We start from the raw sequence: 19122 nt of genomic DNA on the forward strand, positions 1-19122 counted from the left end.
TCTAATAATGTGTACACTTTGTCGTTTTGGAAGACTTTTCTGCATTCAATTATTGTCTCTTTATTAATGGGCCCTCTCTCTTTTACCTTTGTTTTCTTGCATAAAGTTTTAAAGGGGTAGAGATGAATAATAGAAGCAATGGATATCACAAATTAAACAAACACCGTGTTGGGATTTGGAACATTAAATTGTTGTGGTCCAGCTCTGGGGTTAGTCCCTCTTGGACCCTTATCTGGTCTCGTTTATTTTGGATAATGTTAGGGTTCACATTAAGCTAAAGTCCACTCATGAGTCATGGATCAAATCAGTTAAACTTAATTGTTAAAACGACTCTTAGGTGTCGGTAGTTAAATGTTTTTTGTTTTAGTTTATATAACTTATCGTTGTATGTTTTAACTAAATAACAAGGGAGGTTAAATTTGGGGTTATATTTATCTTATGTCGTAGGAAAATGATTATCCTATGTTATAGAAATAAAATTATAAGTAGAACTCATATGTAAGAGGAGAGAAAAAAAATAGATATGAGACTCATCTCCATTTTGTGTGTTTAGGAAGTTTGTTTATCTTATATAATATAAGATAAATATAATCCCGAAATTTATTATCTTTTTTTCTTACTACCCTTTTTACCAAATTTTAACCGTTGATTTCCGTCAATCTAACAGTTATAATTTATTGGATCACACTTATTAATTAATTATTAAATATTAATAAATTATAACCATTAAATTAAAAGAAATCATCGGTTAAAATATGATAATAAGAGATAATAAAATAAATAAATAAATATAGCCTTTTCTAAATAACAATAATAATAATACAAATATGTTATTAAGAAATATTAACATTTTGAGTTAAATTACGTTGTTATTGGGTTAAAATATACTATAATAAGTTATGAAAAATATGTTTTTCATATTTGTCTCATACAACACCGTCAGATTAAAATTTTATTATTTTTCTCTTTATTCTAATTTAATAGTATTAAAAATTAAAATATAAGTAAAATAACCTTTTTTTTGTTTTGATAAACAGTAAAATAACCTATTTCTGAGTTATACAACTAAAATATATTTCCAACTCATTCAAGATGACGCAAGTTGGAAAGGACAAAGTTGCACGAAACCAAAATCAAAGGTTACTTGTTTGTGTCGGGTAGCAGATTCGGGAGCAAACTTTTGTTATCCCCTATTTATCGAACTGGTGGTGCACCCGTTTATTGAAATGGGTAACTTTTTTTACTTTAATCTTTTTTTTTATGTTTTTTTAAACTTTTCTCAATTAATTTAATAAAGGAGAAGGTTATATTTATAATTTTTTTTCTTACAAACTATATATATTAAGTATGATTAGTCAAATATTAAGAGTGTATGAACCGGTCAGACATAGTATAATTTGTAAATAAAAAATTTGTTCCCTTAAATAAATGAATGTACCAAGTTAGGTAAATCCGTAGTATTAAAAATATTTGCCAGATTCAGAGGGAGAGGAGGAATTCAAAGTAAGAAGGCTATTTGTAGAAGTGCAATATGCAAATATCAATTTTTTTTGTTTTGGAGAAAAAGAATGGCAAAAACATAATATGATGTGATTGGTTAGTGCTATGTGGGAATCGCGTTGGATTCACGTAAGCGATGAAACCATTTATATTTATGGTCACTTGGCAGTGGCAGTGCAACCCACGTTATGCTTATGCTTATGCTTTCTTTCTCTTTGAAGTGATATACTTAAAAGAGTGTGTGTGTGTGTGTGTGTGTTTTTGTGTGTGAATGTGGGTGGCAGTGCAGGGACTAATTGTGAAGGGTGAGTTTTCAGAATTCAGATATGCTATCTGATGCCTAGTGGGTGTTATGAAAGGATTTCACATGCGCACCATATTCTGTTTACAGTGTAGAATTGTAATTCTGACCAAAGCCAACACACTTGTTGATTTGATTGAGTGACTTGTGTTGTTTCTGGCATATTTGGTGTGTGTGTGTGCAGCTGCAATTGAATTAGATTCCTTTTGGGAATTCTATTCTTATTCTCCCCCAGTTTTGGGGTTTTTATTTTTTCCTTTTTTCTTTCTTTCTTTCTTTCTCCCTTTCACTATATATATATATTTGTCGGTGTTCTGTTAAGCCTTGACTTGGTTGGGACTTCCACTCATTTGATCCAGCCCAGATTCATACTGTTTCAGATTCTGAAAGTCTGGTTCAGCATTTCCCTATCCATTTCTTGGTATGTTTCTTAACTCTCTTGCATTTGAAATGTTATTGATTGTGCTGAACAAATTTGGTTGGTTTAAGTCCTCTCTAGTTTTCTGAAATGCTAGTAAGGAACTTAATGTCTTCAACTAGAGAATAAATTGCTCTTTGGTGTAATGTTCCTTACCTATAGAGTCAGAGACTCTGGATCATGCTGATAAAGATGAACACTTTACCAGCTTCTATTTAGTATTATTCAATTAGCATGATAATGATGACTGGGCTTTTTCTTTTCTTTTAATATTTTACTCTTTGGATAAACCATGATGATTATTTATGCAAAGTGCTGACCAAAGTTGAAGCAAAAGGTCTGTGTTTTATTTAATACTAAAAATTGGACTATTATGAATATCTTGTTTTATATGTCTTGAATCTCTTGATGGCAAATTACTGAAATGACTTTTGTGTAGCTTTCAATAGATTACAGCCAACACATAAATTATCCCTTTTGTCCCACATGACTTGCATCTTCATCACACCATTGCTTGTTTCTGCTTAAATTTAATTGTGAAGATGCAAAGAGAAAATGCCAAGAAGATCAAATCTTTGACTGTTTAAAAGTCAGTTAAGAGCTTAGCCCAGAAAACATTTACTTGATTGGATTTTTGAGTGCATGGTATAAAGTTTTTTCCGGTTATTTTTAATTGGATTCGTATATCAAATGATAAGAAACTGACGTGTACTTGAAGTAATTGGATATGTGCAAGGGTTACATAAAAATCATAAACGTGGGAGTGGGGGGGCCAAAGATTATTAAGAAGTCATCCCTCCTTGTTTGAATAATTGTATAGACTTTGAATATATTTATCATTGATAACCTAACCACAGCGTTTTTCTAGGAAGCCACTTTTAGAAAGATGATATGCTGTTTTCCATTATGTTATTAAATTTACTGCATTTATAAATAACATTTAGTCCTATGCTGATGTCAGGTTTAGAGTGCTCACGGTTTTGGGCAGCCACATATGCCATTATGGCATTCTGAAGTTATTTAGTTTGGGGAGAAATCCAAATTTTTAATATATATGTTTACCTCATTAATGATGCAGAGCTTGAACAACCCTCTGATAATTGCATGCATCTTTGATCTATGTGAAGTCTCCTTCTTTAGCATTCATTTACAAGTCACAACCTTATCCCTTATGATAAGCTTTTCCATTTTGGTAACTTAGGCTGTGTTTGTTCATTTCATCTGGTACCAATTTGAGTAGCTGAACCAGTGAATGCTAAGCTGGCTTAGCATGTTCTCTTTCACACTACCCAAGTGTTGCTCAAACAATTTGTTTTTTTAAAGAAAGAGAGTTTTTAGGATGATTGCTGAGACAAAGTCTTGAATTTATTGCATTGGGTCCAGAACTTGTCCCCTAAATATGAAAGCAGAACAACTTGCCAACTGGGGGAGGTTGATATACATTTAAATATTATAAACAAAAAATGGGAAAGAAAAAGCAGAACCAACCTCCTCCTTTTATGTAAATAGATCTAAGGACAGTCATAGCCAAGAGGGTTGTAAGATCAATACTACATGATGGGGCATCGTGGAAGGCAAGTACTTGGAAAAATAATTTAATAAAGTTTGGAGAAAGATCCGTTTACAAACTTTTTTTATAAACTACACTAAGTATGACCGATCATACACTCTTAATTGAAGTATGACCGGTCATACTTAGTGTAGTTTGTAAACAAAAAATTTGTAAATATAACATTTATCGTAAAGTTTGGTATTCCCATATTTTGTAATTGGCAGATGAACTTGTAATAAAATATAATATTATGTGGTAGGAAGTCATGACCCGGAACACATGCCACAAGAAGATATGCATTTGTTAAATGCGTAGTTTATGTTCATAGATATCCGTGGCCTCTAATCGACAATTATGAAGTTGTGGAAGCAATGAATTTAATTTTAACCCGCAAGTGCAAGAAACATAATACAATTTTAGACGACTAGTTACATTAAAAAATGTTGCTCTTAGAGGGTAGAATTTTGTCTCTTTGTTAGAGTATCTTGCTTCTTACTTCACCTGAATCGTGCCTCTTCAGAAATTTTGGAGCCACTGAACTTCTAATTCTTACAATTTCTGTCTCATTGAGATTCCAAAATAGTTGGCCCTTCTTGAAGTTGTAGAAAGGTGATTTTCCTGAGATTCTTTTTGGGACCTTCAGCTAACGCTTTGCCCAATAGTATCCTATAACGAGTCATTAAAAAGGTCACTGGCTACACAATTCAGTCATAAGGTGTTTAAGTGTAATTTTCCTGAACACATCAAATTTGAATTCACAGAAAAATGAGAAAAATCAACTTTTATACTTATCCCAAGGAGCATGGTAAATTTCTGTAACAATTTTTCTTCATGGAGATGTGAAAGAAGTTAGAACACAAAACAGGTACACTAACTGCTGAAGAAGATTGTTACAGCAAAATTAATAATCTTTTCCAAAATGTTCTTATTGGATATTGCACTTTAGAAGCAACTTTGGTGCCACCTAAACCATGCCTTGTATATAAATACAACTAAATTATATTTAGCCTTTGTTTTGTAAGAGAGCGGAGGTAAATTTTTTTTTTGTGTCATCTTAATCTTTCATGATTAACTGCTGACATTGATCCACATAGGGTGCGGCAACATTGTTGACACTTATCCATTTTGTTTGTCCTATATGGGCGTTACCAAACTTTCACTAGTTTATATTGTTGACATTGACTAGAGCTGGCTCTTGTGTATCTCTTGCTATAAATATTACTACATATGGATATGTCTTCATCTTCCATATTATTTCTATAGTCCCAATAATACTAACACTGCAAGATCTGTTTTCCGCGTCTTGTATATATCTCTGGCTAGAAGATTGAATATTGTGTTAGTCCTTCCAGTTGACAAGGGGAACAATGAATGCACTAGCAGCCACCAACAGGAACTTTAAGCTGGCCTCTCGGCTTCTGGGATTGGATTCCAAGCTTGAGAAAAGTTTACTGATTCCATTCAGGGAAATCAAGGCAAGAAAAACTGTATCATCTTGCGTTTTCCATGCCTTTGTTCTGGCAAATTAGTTTACTCTTTGTTTTCCTTGTTGTGTTTCATATTGTTAACCAACTCTAGTTTCACAAATGATGTTTCACAAAAATGCAGGTTGAGTGTACCATACCTAAAGACGATGGCACGTTGCAATCTTATGTTGGGTTCAGGATTCAACATGATAATGCCAGAGGCCCTATGAAAGGAGGAATTAGATACCATCCTGAGGTTATTTATATTCTAACACACTGAGTTGCTATCAGATTTTTGTCAATGATAATAATTTGGTTTATTTCTCTTAAATTTGTGTAACTTGGGCAGCAATAAAACATATATATATATGCTTTAGGCTCTCAGCTATTATTCTGAATCATTTATTGAATTAAGTAGGTTGACCCAGATGAAGTGAATGCTTTAGCACAACTTATGACATGGAAAACAGCTGTAGCAAATATACCATATGGTGGTGCCAAAGGAGGAATAGGGTGTGACCCAGGAGAATTAAGTATGTCTGAGTTAGAAAGACTTACCAGAGTTTTCACCCAGAAAATTCATGATCTGATTGGAACTCACACAGATGTGCCTGCACCTGATATGGGAACCGGACCACAGGTCAGTACACAGATTTAGAAGTGAATCTGCTGCTGTTTGTTTATGATTATACTTTTGATTATGTTATTTTTACTTTATATTTGACTCAGAAATGCACTAATATAATTTTTGGAATTCAATATTTTATCTTACTGTGTGGTTATGCTTGCAGACCATGGCATGGATACTAGATGAGTATTCCAAATTTCATGGCTACTCTCCTGCAGTAGTGACTGGAAAACCAATAGTAAGAAATTGTTTGTGTTTGTCATTTCATTTCTATTTGGCATTGAACTGACACCAATTCATGCTTTATAAACCATTCCCGTTTCTATTTATTTATGCTTTCTTTTTTCAAACTAGGATCTTGGTGGATCTCTAGGAAGAGATGCAGCTACAGGAAGAGGAGTCCTCTTTGGAACAGAGGCTTTGCTTAATGAATATGGAAAGAGTGTGTCTGGACAACGGTTTGTCATACAGGTACTTATTGTGCCTTGTATATTACTCTCATTGATCTCTATGCTAATAAAAGTAGCATGCATTATGTTAACATAACTGTGGTAATAATAAAAAATGAACCTTTGGGCTGTTTCACTATATAGCCTAGAGGAAAAGAAGGAAGCATTAGCTATGTAGATAGGAAAGAACTGTGCCAAAGGGGTTCTTGGATTTAATATTTTGATGAATTTGAGACAAACTTATGCTATTATGTTGTGTATTTCTTCAGGGTTTTGGAAATGTGGGGTCTTGGGCTGCTCAATTAATTAGTGAGAAAGGTGGAAAAGTTGTTGCTGTGAGTGACATAACTGGAGCCATAAAGAACAGCAATGGTCTTGACATACCAAGCCTACTCAATCATTCCAAAGAGCACCGTGGAGTAAAAGGATTTCACGGTGGTGATTCAATTGATCCCAAGTCAATATTGGTTGAAGACTGCGATGTTTTAGTCCCAGCAGCTCTTGGGGGTGTCATCAATAGGTGCTTTTCCTCACAAATTATAAAAAGTCATGTGGGGAACCTCAAATATTAGATTGTTATAACAAACAATATAAAACGATATCATCATCATAGCTTACTTTGAAAGCAAACATCAAATTGAACCATCCATTTTTCTTTGTTAGTTTAGTACCCTTTTGATATATGCTAACCAAATTTCTTATTGCATTTTCTAATAGCCTCCTAAAGCAATATTTTAAAGTTGAATTATAATAAAGGGTAGGTCTAAAGTTTCTTATTTTATTTTTTTTGGTATGGTTGAAGGGAAAATGCAAATGAAATAAAGGCCAAATTTATTATTGAAGCAGCCAATCACCCAACTGACCCAGAGGCCGATGAGGTTAGTTTATATTTTCTCATTCCTTCATTTTTTTTTCAAACAAGGAAAGAATAAATGCACTTTTGTTAATTACCTTCCTAACTTGCAGATTCTAAAGAAGAAAGGTGTTGTGATACTCCCAGACATATTTGCAAATTCAGGAGGCGTTACAGTTAGCTACTTTGAGTGGGTTCAGGTAACTAACTATTAATTTATATAATGAATTGTATGATTTCATAGATATGTTATAATATATGTGGTAGGCTTACAAATTCAATTAATATACTCTATGTAGTACTTATATGGTGATTTTGTAATACACAGAACATACAAGGATTCATGTGGGATGAGGAAAAAGTGAACGATGCACTAAAGACCTATATGACCAAAGGTTTCAAAGATGTGAAGGAAATGTGCAAAACCCATGAATGTGATCTTCGTATGGGAGCCTTTACCCTTGCAGTTAATCGTGTAGCACGTGCTACTGTCCTTAGGGGTTGGGAAGCTTGATACCCTATTGCTGCTTCTTTCAATAAGAGCTCTGGTCTCAGCAAACACTTAACAATTCTTGCTACCACAAAGTTTTTTATGCTTTCATGTGTTGGGTGACTTATATTTTCACCCTCAAATTTTCTTGGATCCATTTTATATCTGATTTATCAAAGAGGAGGGCTCCAGATACTATTCTTGGATTAATATTTCATTTGCTGTTAGTGTATCAATGTTTTTACACTAACCGCCTTAAAATACTAAAAATAAAAAAATGTGAGTAGATTTTCAAAATGTGTTACATACTTCATGAACCTTAAAGTAAATTTTAACTGAAACTCATAAGTTCAAGGTATTAATTGAATTGCTGACTTATAAAAATTAAAATTTGACAAGTTTTTTTTTAAATAAATAAATAATAAGAATATAAATGTTTCCAACATAAATGGAACCTTTTTTAGCTTTTTATGAATTTTATCTAATATAAAATTAGTTGTTTTCCTTTTGAAAGTGTTACTTTCTATAAAACTGACTTCAGTGCAGACTTTACGAATATGCAGCAACTGTTAAAAAGATGAATATGTAATCCGTGCATTTGATGGCACTGATCCGTGTTTGGTGTGATGTATAAGACTTGATAGTATAAATTTATACTATACGTTATGACATTTTCAGTTATTTAGTATGATCATCGTATAGTATAAGCTTATACAGCAGAACTCCTTAATACATCAAAATGATGTATAACTTAATCAGACCTAAAGGTGTAGGAATAGGCCTGATAAGGGGTTAATGTACTAATATTGCTTATAAGTATAATTTTCAAGAACTAATATATCATTTCAATATTAATATATTAAAATAATTTTTTTAATATATTAATTTTTAAAATATTGGAGGATATTTAACTTATATAATATCATACCAAATAGTATTAAAATTTAATCAAGTCTTATACAATCAGATCTTATACTCTCAGGCATTATCCAATACTATGCATCAAACATGCCCTGATTGTATTACTAGTGTTTTAGATAATGTTAAATACACGAGGGGTGTAAATGAGCCGAGCGACTTGTCAGGGGCCTAAGACTTAGCTTGCTTTAAACTTGACATGGTCTTACTTGTTTAATAAATATAACAGGCTCAAGCTTTAAAAAATGTTTGTCTAGCAAACAAGTCCAAATCTAATTTAATTAGGCTTAGTTCGAAAGCCCATGAGTTGACCTAATATATTATTATAATAAAAAATATATTTTGTTCCAACTGGATAGAATGAAAGATGTAATTATATGTGAACTAAATGAATTCTATAATTGTTTTTTCTCTTACAAAGAAATACATATTTTGATATATTTATAGTCTCAAAAATTTTATATATATAATTATGGGTTATATTAGTCTCATTTAACATAAGATAGTTATCTTATGTTGTAGAGAGAAAATAGGTGGATTCCACCATTATAAGAAAAAAAGAAAAAAGCGGGGTACAAAAATTGAAGTGAGAAAAGATGATATCTCATGTGAAAGGTGAGTAATATTTTCCTATAATTATATATGTTGTCACAGCCATCACATCTCTTACTTTTGCCTTTGAGAATGAGAAAGTTAGTCCTATCATGGCATAGACGTTCTCACCCGAAATATGATTGTTCATGATTTATCTATAAAAAAAAAGAAAGAGGCGAACCCAACTCGTAAAAACTGTCACTTGATGCATACTAAAAAATATGCTGAACAATTCAGCATCTTTTTTATGGGTTTATCATCTATCATTTAACATGACCATAAAAAAAATTACACACGCAACATTCTGTGGAACCCGCAGCAAAAAAAAAAAAAAAACTTCGGCACGCAAAACGAATCTCTATAACATAACACAATCACTTTTCCTACAACATAACTCTTATAAAACCTTTTATATATATATATTAACTATTTGACTATTGATGTATAAAACTAAAAATTATGTAATATTTCTTGTTTAATATGTATGCTAAATAGAATTATGTAAAATTTATTGTGATATCATTTATGCTATACATTATTTTATGCACAAGAGAGTTAAAAAAAAATTAATTGAAGGGTTATTATTTTTTGTTTAATGATAAAAAATTAGAATATTGTAAAGTCTCTTGAACTGTTTTCTATTCGGTACTTATATTGCTTTAAAAATTAAACAAAAGCATATATCTTTTTTATCATGAGCTGCTGTCTCACATTTTTTAACAGATTACGATTACCTGCCATATAAAATGTATATATAAATGTATATGTGCCTAGCATTGTCAAAATTTTGACGCAAATGCATATAAAATCTAAAAGTTATCAATGGCCTAAATCAGTGAATATTGTATAATGCTTAACCAGGAAATTATTTGCAAGATGTGATCGTTGCTCCCGTTCCTTTTACATTTCTCCTCTGGAATGCTTAGGCTGAAGAATTGGCCAACCCAATGAGATATTGCTTTGAGTACATTATTTTAAAAAAAAAAACCCATAACCTTGTTTAATACTATACGTTCTCCGCAGAACTAGAATTTGGAGTTTTTTTGGGTGAAAACTATAATTTGGACTTTAATCCTAGAAAAAAGCATGCTCTAAATTTCTTAATCTTTGGATGTTTTACCATATATACCCCAACCGATATAATTGATTGAACTATGAACCTTTAAAACATTGCCCAAAAGTGATATATGCACATCTGTTGTTGGATATGTGAGAACTTCAAATCAATATAATAAAGCACCAATTTGGATGGAAACTACAAAACTCAATCCACCCCATCATGATAATAATATACTCACGCAACATGCAATGGAACCACTTAATCCATAACAACAACAAAAAGTCAATTCAGCATCAAATCTTCAATTGGGGCCCTATGTTATCTTCAAAGCAAAATGATTGAAGCACTGAGAAAAAAACATTACATAAAATTCCCCTATGACCTCCCCCTTCCCCTGAAACCACCACCACGTCCACCACCCCTAGGAGGACCACCTCTCCCACCCCTTGGGCCACCCCTTCCACGAAAACCACCACCTCCACGGCCACCTCTGCCTCCACCACGACCTCCCCTGCCTCCACCTCCAGCACCTAGTGATTGTCCCCTGCAACAATAATCAGCCAATCATGTTAACTTGAATCACTTCCAACAATTTCAATACCCTTCAAAGCCACCAAAAATTAACAAATTGTTGGCAGAGATGCTTAGGCATCTATATATTGACAACAAACAATAATAGCAGATTTTTTGTTATTAGTAACTCAACAGATTATTTTGATATAAATAATTTGCACACAAAGATCCAACTGCAAACCACATAATTGAAACAAGGAAAAGGGGAGTGAAATAAAACTAAATTCAAGAAATTTAGTGACAGTGCCAGCTATACATTTAATATAATATCTACGTACATAGCAAAGATCAAGAACTAAAATTCAGCCTTGATAATTTGTCATTAAGTATTGCCTTGCCTCCAATAATCCAAAATCCCAAAAGGACCCAATTTTTCCCCTTCTTTTTGAGTGATAAGGAACCACTAACTAAAAGTCCCACTGTCAAAAAAAGCAACATTTTTGTTTAATATATGCTGACAACAGTGGCAACATCTATTCAATAATTCTCAAAAAAACCATTTTGATAGAAACTGGGATTTAGAATTCAAACTTTCAAGACTATAACCACAGTCCTACAAGGAATCCCTTAAACAAAAAATATATCATACGAGAGTACACCAAGACAGAATGTCATATTCACATTCAACATAGTGGCTACAAAAGCAACCATTGCTCTAGGTATAACAGAAGCATAACATGCTTACAATGAAATCAAAAGATTCAAAACACCTTTTTGCAAATTGCAAACATAAGTATACTTAGAAGAATAGTGTTGATGCACACAAAACTACAACAGCATATAAAGCAGTTTGCACATTCTTCATAAAGTTATAACAGAATAGTGTTCACGCATTGATAACAAACATCTGTGGGACATGTAATAGACTAATGTGACCATCAACCTAGCGCTTTATAACAGATTCACTGATAACAAAGAAGAAAACTTGGAAGTGCTAAAAAACACTTATAACGTTAGCGAAAAACATAAATAGAATAAGGAAAATTAATTGGGCACTGATTAACCAATCTCTATCTTTATCTACTTTTCAGTGCACATTCATGTGAGTGTTTTCCAATTTACAACTTCAGAGCAAACTAATTGTACCATATTTAGACAGGTTAACTTTTGGGTAATGAGATGCAAAGAGTTCATACTTTGGTGGTGTAAGAAATCTTGCAAGTGGCAACAGTTTCCTTGGGTCAATGAAAAACTTGTCACCAGCTGAATACGAAGTAGCAACAATCCCTTCCATCATTTTGACAGAAAAGTACTGCATTTCACAAATGAAGCAGAAAATCAAATCACAACCAAGCTCTATAACAGAACACAAAAACTAGAAGTAACCAACATGTTAAAAATACAAAAGGAGAGAAACTCACAGATTCATTGATGGGGCCAAATATTTCATCAACTTTCCCAATCTGAGTCATGTTTTGCAGATATATAGGAGCATTAAAAAAGGGAATTTTCTCATTCGTAAGCTTTGTCACAGCATCTCCCTCACATGCATGCATAAACGTTGAGACCTCTGCATACATCGAATCAAAGACCCCGCATTAAAACACACATCATTCACTTGCTTTCCCCAACAAATAAAATTAAAAAAGAATAAACAAAAAATTTAAAAAAAAAAAATCTCTTTTTTAACTGAGGTTTGGATGAAGTTGTGTTCTTTCTTTGCAAATTCTCAAAACCCATAAACAAAATCATGTCATCACCAACAAACACTACAAAGCACAAGACTTCTCAAACCTCAAAAGCTGTTTGTGAAATACACAACAGAGATTATAGAACTAGAAACGTTTCTCAAGTCCCAAAATGGAAGAGGAAACACACCTACGACTTCGGACGGTGGCCCTTCATCACGAAATCCGCCGCCACCGAAACGACCGCCGCCGAAACGACCACCACCTCTGCCTCGAAAGCCACCATCTCGGCCACCTCTAAAACCGCCGCCGCGGCCTCCGCCTCTCGGTGGTCTCATTGCTTGGCAATTAGAGTATGCGTTGATAACTCGTGAGCTCAAACAATCAAAACAGCGTTTTGGGGTTTAGGGTTTTTGAGTAGTGCAAATTAGGGTTTTGAAGATTGAAACTTTTGAGGAAAATGATTAATTTAGAGTTTGGGCCGCAACCTGGTTTTTCTTTGGACCAAATAACGCATACAATTGGACCCACAGCCCAGTTCAAAGTTGGGCTCTCTCTCCCAAACTATGTTAACTTACGAGGAATAATTGAAATGACAAAGATTAATACTATGCCCAAAAAACAAATTATTAAAAAAAAGTGTTTTTGTCATATTAGAGGTAAACACCCATGAGCAAGAAGTGGAAAGTTTGGCAAAAGCTGAAATCATCTTTCTTCTAATTTACTCCATTATAAGAACAAAGATAAATTTGGGTAGCTTTCAATAGCTGCTTTAAGGACCTTCCTAGATGTTTGTGGGGAGGAATTTGTGTGCATTGAAGATGATACGGTAGGAAATGGTTTTTTATTTTTTTAAATATTTATCAAATTTTGCGGTAGGAAAAAAAAATGCTTTCAAATCTTGGTAAGCTAAGGAGGATTCTAGAGCCTAAGTAAAAATTGGTGTCCCTTAAGCAAGGCTCTTGGACAAGATAACAAAAGGGTTTGTTTTTTCTGATGTTACTTTAGATAACTTTATCTAATGTTCATCAAAACGACGTCGTTTTGAGACGGAAATCATGGTATTTTTGTAATTTTAATTTATTTCAGGGTTATAATAGTCTTTATCACTCTAATTTTTTAATTTTTCAACCCCAAAACGACGTCGTTTCGATGAACATTAGATAAAGTTATCTAAAGTAACATCGGAAACTTTTTTCCCATAACAAAATTTAAAAAAAAAATTTGGAAAAAATGCAATTACATATAGGTAAAAGATCTTGAGACTCAAGTTCATATAGTCAAAATAGCTGGCTCCCAAGTTTGTAGTAGGGTAAATTATAATTATAATTTTTTAATTATTTTTAAAATCTCAAATGTTTGTCAATTAATTAATGAGCACATTGATTGAATAAAGACATTTCGAAATTTTCTAGGATAAAAAGAAATTCATCTTTTTAAGTATAAGTTTTTTTTTTTTTTTTTTTTTTTTAACCTTTTGACCGTTGTAAGGCAAATTTATAAACAAGTTACCAGGTTAACTCGTTTGCCAAACATTTATTAATGCAATGTGAAAGGACGTGCATTTTGGTAGGGCGTGTTAAGATACGAGAACATCTTTCGTATGTCGGTCTTAGGTACTACCACCACTCAGATTTAGACACTTACACTTAAACAGTGTTTTTTTCTTTAAAATATTACTATGTGAGCTTACTTGTTTAATTTCTATTGGACGGTTCTAAAGAAAATTGAATACAGCCATAGTATTTTAGAAATTTCCGTTAAGATACACAGAAGTTAAAGGTGGAACATACATGGCAATAAACACAGACGCGCTCACGAGGAAGGCGCGTTCTTGACACAAAGATATCCATCAGGTACATGCACGTTCAGACACATTGATGGTACATGTACGTTTCATTAACTATACACGTTGCAACTAGATGCACATCATAGAGGGAGAGTGACCATTTTGTCACGCCTGGAAAAAAAATTTATCAGACTGCCACGCTAACAGTAAATTTTTTCAAAAAACCACGCGGCATATTTCGTTACACTGTGTAGCAAAATATATTTGCATATAATTCGCTACACAGTGTAGCGAAATATGCCATGTCAGAATGCACAGTCAGCAAAAATGACACGTGTCAAGCAGGCAGAAATTCGCTACACTGAGTAGCGAATTATGTTTGGATTTTGTCTGCTTGACACGTGTCATTTTTGCTGACTGTGCAGCCTGACATGGCATATTTCGCTACACTATATAGCAAATTATATGCAAACATATTTCGCTACACAGTGTAGCAAAATATGCCGCGTGACATTTTGGCAAAATTTACTGTTAGCGTGGTAGTCTGATAAAAATTTTTGTCAAGCATGACAAAATAGTCATTGTTACCATCATAGACGCGCTCACTACAGATGTGTGTTCCTCGAGATTTCGACACGTAGTGTTGTTGTGGAAGTTAGATTTACCAACCACAAGTCACACAAGGGATACATGTGTGTCTTGCTCTATATACCCACCCGCACGAAATGAAAAATAATTCAGTCTCTACTATTATTCATCTTAGTTTCTATTTTGCTTTGGGCAACGAAAATTAGTTCAATTTTAGAAACAGTTCAATTACTTATATACTACAATGGTAGAAAAGTTGTAGGCCATTATGATGTAACATTTGAAGGTGAGAAAAGAACAATGTGTATTACACATGGCACTGCTTTGAGAAGTTAAAAGATAAGATTCATCGAATAATGGGGTTGCAATGGAATTAAGTTATTTCTAAAGTGACAGCTAGAGCTTTAGATGATGATGATGAATACACATGTATATCAATTAATGATGACGATTCTGCTGATGTTATAATAGATATATTTGTGGAACAATTTGCAAGGAGTTTTGGTTAGAATTGTGCAAGGTAATTTGTTGAGTTATACATAGATGTTGAAAATATTGAAGATTTGTCAATACCAATTTTGTCGCTTGATCTAAATAGAGCATCGTATATTGGTAAGGATGATAGATATGCATCATCATTTGTATCTCTACCAACATTCAGCAATCGTATAATTGAGGATGAAAATGTTCCAATATATATATATGGGTGCTCGATTGTGATGATTAAACACCTAATTAAACACCTTATTCTGCTGGGCCAGAAGTAATTTTGTCGTGATCCATGAAATTATTTTACAAATACATAATCAGACTACAATAACATTGCAAAAAAATTAATTATAATATCTATCTAGCTAGCCATTTAAATTATAATAAATCTTAATTAATAACTACATTATTTAAATTCATTAACAAAATCAAACTAATTTATGATTACTCCATAAATATTCACATTCCTACAAAACAATATACAAAATTATTATATGACACATTAATCTTAATTTCTATTAAATTTTAGGGTGATATCCTATGATTTCAACAATACCTAAACATCTTAAAATTACTACACTAGCTAACCATTCCAATCGCCACTTTATTTAACTTAAATAATAATAAAAAAAGTTCACCAATGCTCCTATAATTTATTTCAGAATCATCTATGCTCATGTGATTTATAAAAGGATATATTTTTTTATCATATATAACTCTGTGATTTTTTACTTTTTATAAATCACATGAGTATACGTGATAAAAAAACATAAGAATATAAGTAATTCTAAAGTAAATCACAAAGAGAATTTTTCCCAATAATAAATTCATAATCATCCTAATCAATACTGTAAATGAAAATAATGTAGGGTTGAAGTTACTTAAGAAAGAGAGAGAAAGCTGGTCGTGCGAATGTACAGTGCGAGATACGCATGGTATCAATGCGAGTCTAAAACTCGATACGAAGTTGCACGCGTTTGCCTGTGATCCGTGAGACGTGGCTTTTACCCATATACGTCTTAATATGCAATGAAAAGTACGCATGTTTTCACATTACATTGATAAATATTTTGGCAAACTACTTGAGCTGATAACTAATTTAAATTCGCCTTACAACGCTGAAAAGGTCCAAGTTGTTTTCTTTTGCATTTGGGGGCTTACGTTTGAAGTCAACTCCCCTACTTTATCGTGACTTTATTTTTTTTCTGGGGCAGAGGTTCTATGATAGGGTGAATGAATAGCCTAACGAGTGAAATTTGAACCTGGGATCAAATAATTTAAAATTGCAATTAGAAAGGTAAAGGATCTTGATAGTCCAGGTCATATAGTCAAAATAGTTAGTTCATAAGCTTGTAGATGGGTAAAGTGTTTTTTATTTTAATTATATTTAAAATTTTCAAATGTTTACTATTTAGTTAACACGCACACAGTTTACCCAAAAAAAAAAAAAAAATTTAACATGCACACTGATTGAATAATGATTTTTGAAAATTTTCCAAAATATAAAAGAAGGGGTTCATCTACCAAAATTATTGTTTTCTTTCCCTGACTTGGGACAAGCTATATATAAATACATAGGTAGAGTTTTTTCATTTTATTATTATTTTTTTCCTTATCTTTTCTCTCTCTTTTTTTTTGTTTGGGTTCGTTGACTCGACACAACTAATTTGGGATAAAGAATTTGTTAATATTGACAAAAGAAATTCTTTATATCCGTGAATTTTTAAGAATAACTAAAGTATATCACACTGTTTATAAAATTAAAACTGTAATTATAATGAGAGACAACAATAACCCATATAATCAATGTAATTACACATTTAATAATATAAAATAAGAAATTTCTTAGTCCAAGAACACCAGAGAATAGAAGGTATTCTATTCTTTCATAGTAGATTTGTCAATAATGCAAAAGCTTACTTATTTCGTGGGTGTCATATCAACATTAAGAAATACACGTGAAAGAAAACGGAATTATTTCTTTCTTAAAGGGCCTATCAGCAATCCAAAAGAGTTGAAACCACTCTTAATAAAATCGGACCGACCCAAAAATCGGTAAATCGGTCATATAATCAGTCTGGTTGAAGCAACAATTGGCCATGCATCAGAACCGGTGCGACCCTGTCTGACCCGATCGATTTTCATGAAAATCGGTGACCCGGTCCGGTCCAAAAAAAAAATTCTAATTTTTTTTTTTCAAAAAAAATCATAATGGACATATTTGAATACTTTTTTGCTTATTGACTTACATAAATTATGTACCTACAACACTAATATTATCTCAATTATGCACTATGCAGAAAATTTTGATTTGATTTATAATTAGAGATGTCGTTTTCTGAACCTAAAGCCTCGTATCACAATCATTATATTTTTATTTGATCCTTTATTGATAATAATATGTGATTTATTATTTTTTATATTAAAATATTTGAAATTTTTATCATTTTTTAGATATTTGTATAAATTATAAAATTGCATATAATTATTGAATCATGCGATTGAATTAGTGACCTACTGGTTGAACTAGTGACCCGACCGGATCAATAACTGGGCGGATTTTAATAACATTGACTTAAAAGTATATGATTACGCAGGCAACTTTGATTTTATAGTTATTCAAGAATTTGATGTAACCTTAGTATTTTTTATTTTTTTTTTGGTATGCTACTTAGTATTATTTTTTAATTCAGTAGTTTAATGGAATTTATATTAAAACTATTTATTACTATTGTTTTGCTTCCAAGGAAGACATTGCAACTTGACAAATGCTTCAACTGAAAACTAGGAATAAAATTTTGACTATACCAATACAGTAAAGGTAAAATAGATTTTACCCATATTAAAGGTAATAAGCAACATATCATTGTTTCTCAAGTTGCTTGAGATAATTTTATTTTCGGCCACTACATCATAACTGTACAAAAATAGGATCAATGATAATAAAGGAAGAGAGAGAAAAAAAAGAATCATAATCATTCAAAAGTGAATCAATTAATATAAAAAATAAATAAATAAAATGATGTAATTTTGGAGTGACCTGAGATAAAGTTATCTCAATCGACTTGATAAATATTTTTCTCTTATTTCATACCTCATACTTATGATTTTAAGAAATACAATTCATACAAATGAAAATAATCATCATAAAATATACGTATACATACAACTCGAGAAAAATTTTAGAACGTGTAGTTATTACTTAATACACAATTTCAAAAAGCTCAAAACTTTGATGACACATCAACAGAATAGTATTGTTTACTTTCGATATTTAGTTCAAATTCTTCAAGGTTAGAATGAAATTTCATTCCCCATTTGCTTTTGATGTTATTATTAGCAATTATTTTGAACTGTGATTTAGTAAAATAAAATTTATACACACATTCATTCATTTATCTGGACCAAAAAATACCATAGCCATCTTGCTAAAAGTGAATAATTTACTAGAAATTTCATAACATTGATGAAACTTAACCTATTGAAGCAAATATTCAATAATATTGCATCAAACAACAAACACATGCCACAATTATTGGATAATTAAAATTTCTTTCATTATATTATTAAACAAAGGTATAAAACTATGCTTCAAACCCTAGATCCACTCAACCTCCACGCATCATTACTAATCTTTACACGGTCAAAAAGTAGATGAGGAAAACTATTGCAAGGAGACTTTCTACCATACAGCTGACACATTGTCACACAAAGCAAACATCGACTACTCAGAAAGAAAATGCCTTTGAAGCACTAAGTGACCCTAATTCATAATAATGTCGGGCATCGTGCATGCTTAACACCAATAGATCAGGATTGTAACGAA

General features: G+C 32.2%; 2 protein-coding genes across 7 annotated transcripts; one reads left to right on the top strand and one right to left on the bottom strand.

Moving 5' to 3' along the window:
- Positions 1-1527: 1527 nt before the first annotated feature.
- LOC133289442 (glutamate dehydrogenase 1) lies at positions 1528-7928 on the top strand. Of its 6 annotated transcripts, none has more exons than XM_061487373.1 (11): positions 1528-1629; positions 2182-2222; positions 5115-5246; positions 5380-5493; positions 5656-5877; positions 6029-6103; positions 6220-6336; positions 6584-6834; positions 7117-7192; positions 7281-7367; positions 7496-7928. In XM_061487373.1, the coding sequence occupies exons 3-11, from the start codon at positions 5139-5141 to the stop codon at positions 7679-7681; spliced, it is 1236 nt and encodes a 411-aa protein (XP_061343357.1). In that variant the 5' UTR covers positions 1528-1629; positions 2182-2222; positions 5115-5138; the 3' UTR covers positions 7682-7928. The 6 variants fall into 6 exon arrangements, with proteins under 6 accessions (XP_061343357.1, XP_061343356.1, XP_061343359.1 ...); XM_061487372.1 differs by having other exon boundaries at positions 1553-1629; positions 5124-5246; XM_061487374.1 differs by lacking the exon at positions 1528-1629 and adding an exon at positions 1749-1805 and having other exon boundaries at positions 2161-2222; positions 5124-5246.
- A 2454-nt stretch (positions 7929-10382) lies between these two features.
- On the bottom strand, positions 10383-12865 carry LOC133289439 (putative H/ACA ribonucleoprotein complex subunit 1-like protein 1). Its single transcript, XM_061487368.1, has 4 exons — positions 12621-12865; positions 12164-12312; positions 11939-12054; positions 10383-10773 (listed from the first exon to the last, which is right to left on the bottom strand). The coding sequence occupies exons 1-4, from the start codon at positions 12766-12768 to the stop codon at positions 10605-10607; spliced, it is 582 nt and encodes a 193-aa protein (XP_061343352.1). The 5' UTR covers positions 12769-12865; the 3' UTR covers positions 10383-10604.
- Positions 12866-19122: the final 6257 nt, after the last annotated feature.

The sequence above is a fragment of the Gastrolobium bilobum genome, unplaced genomic scaffold (assembly GCF_033153095.1).
Source record: "Gastrolobium bilobum isolate Gb01-03AN ecotype WA unplaced genomic scaffold, APGP_CSIRO_Gbil_v1 utg3711, whole genome shotgun sequence".
NCBI classification, from domain to species: Eukaryota; Viridiplantae; Streptophyta; class Magnoliopsida; order Fabales; family Fabaceae; genus Gastrolobium; species Gastrolobium bilobum.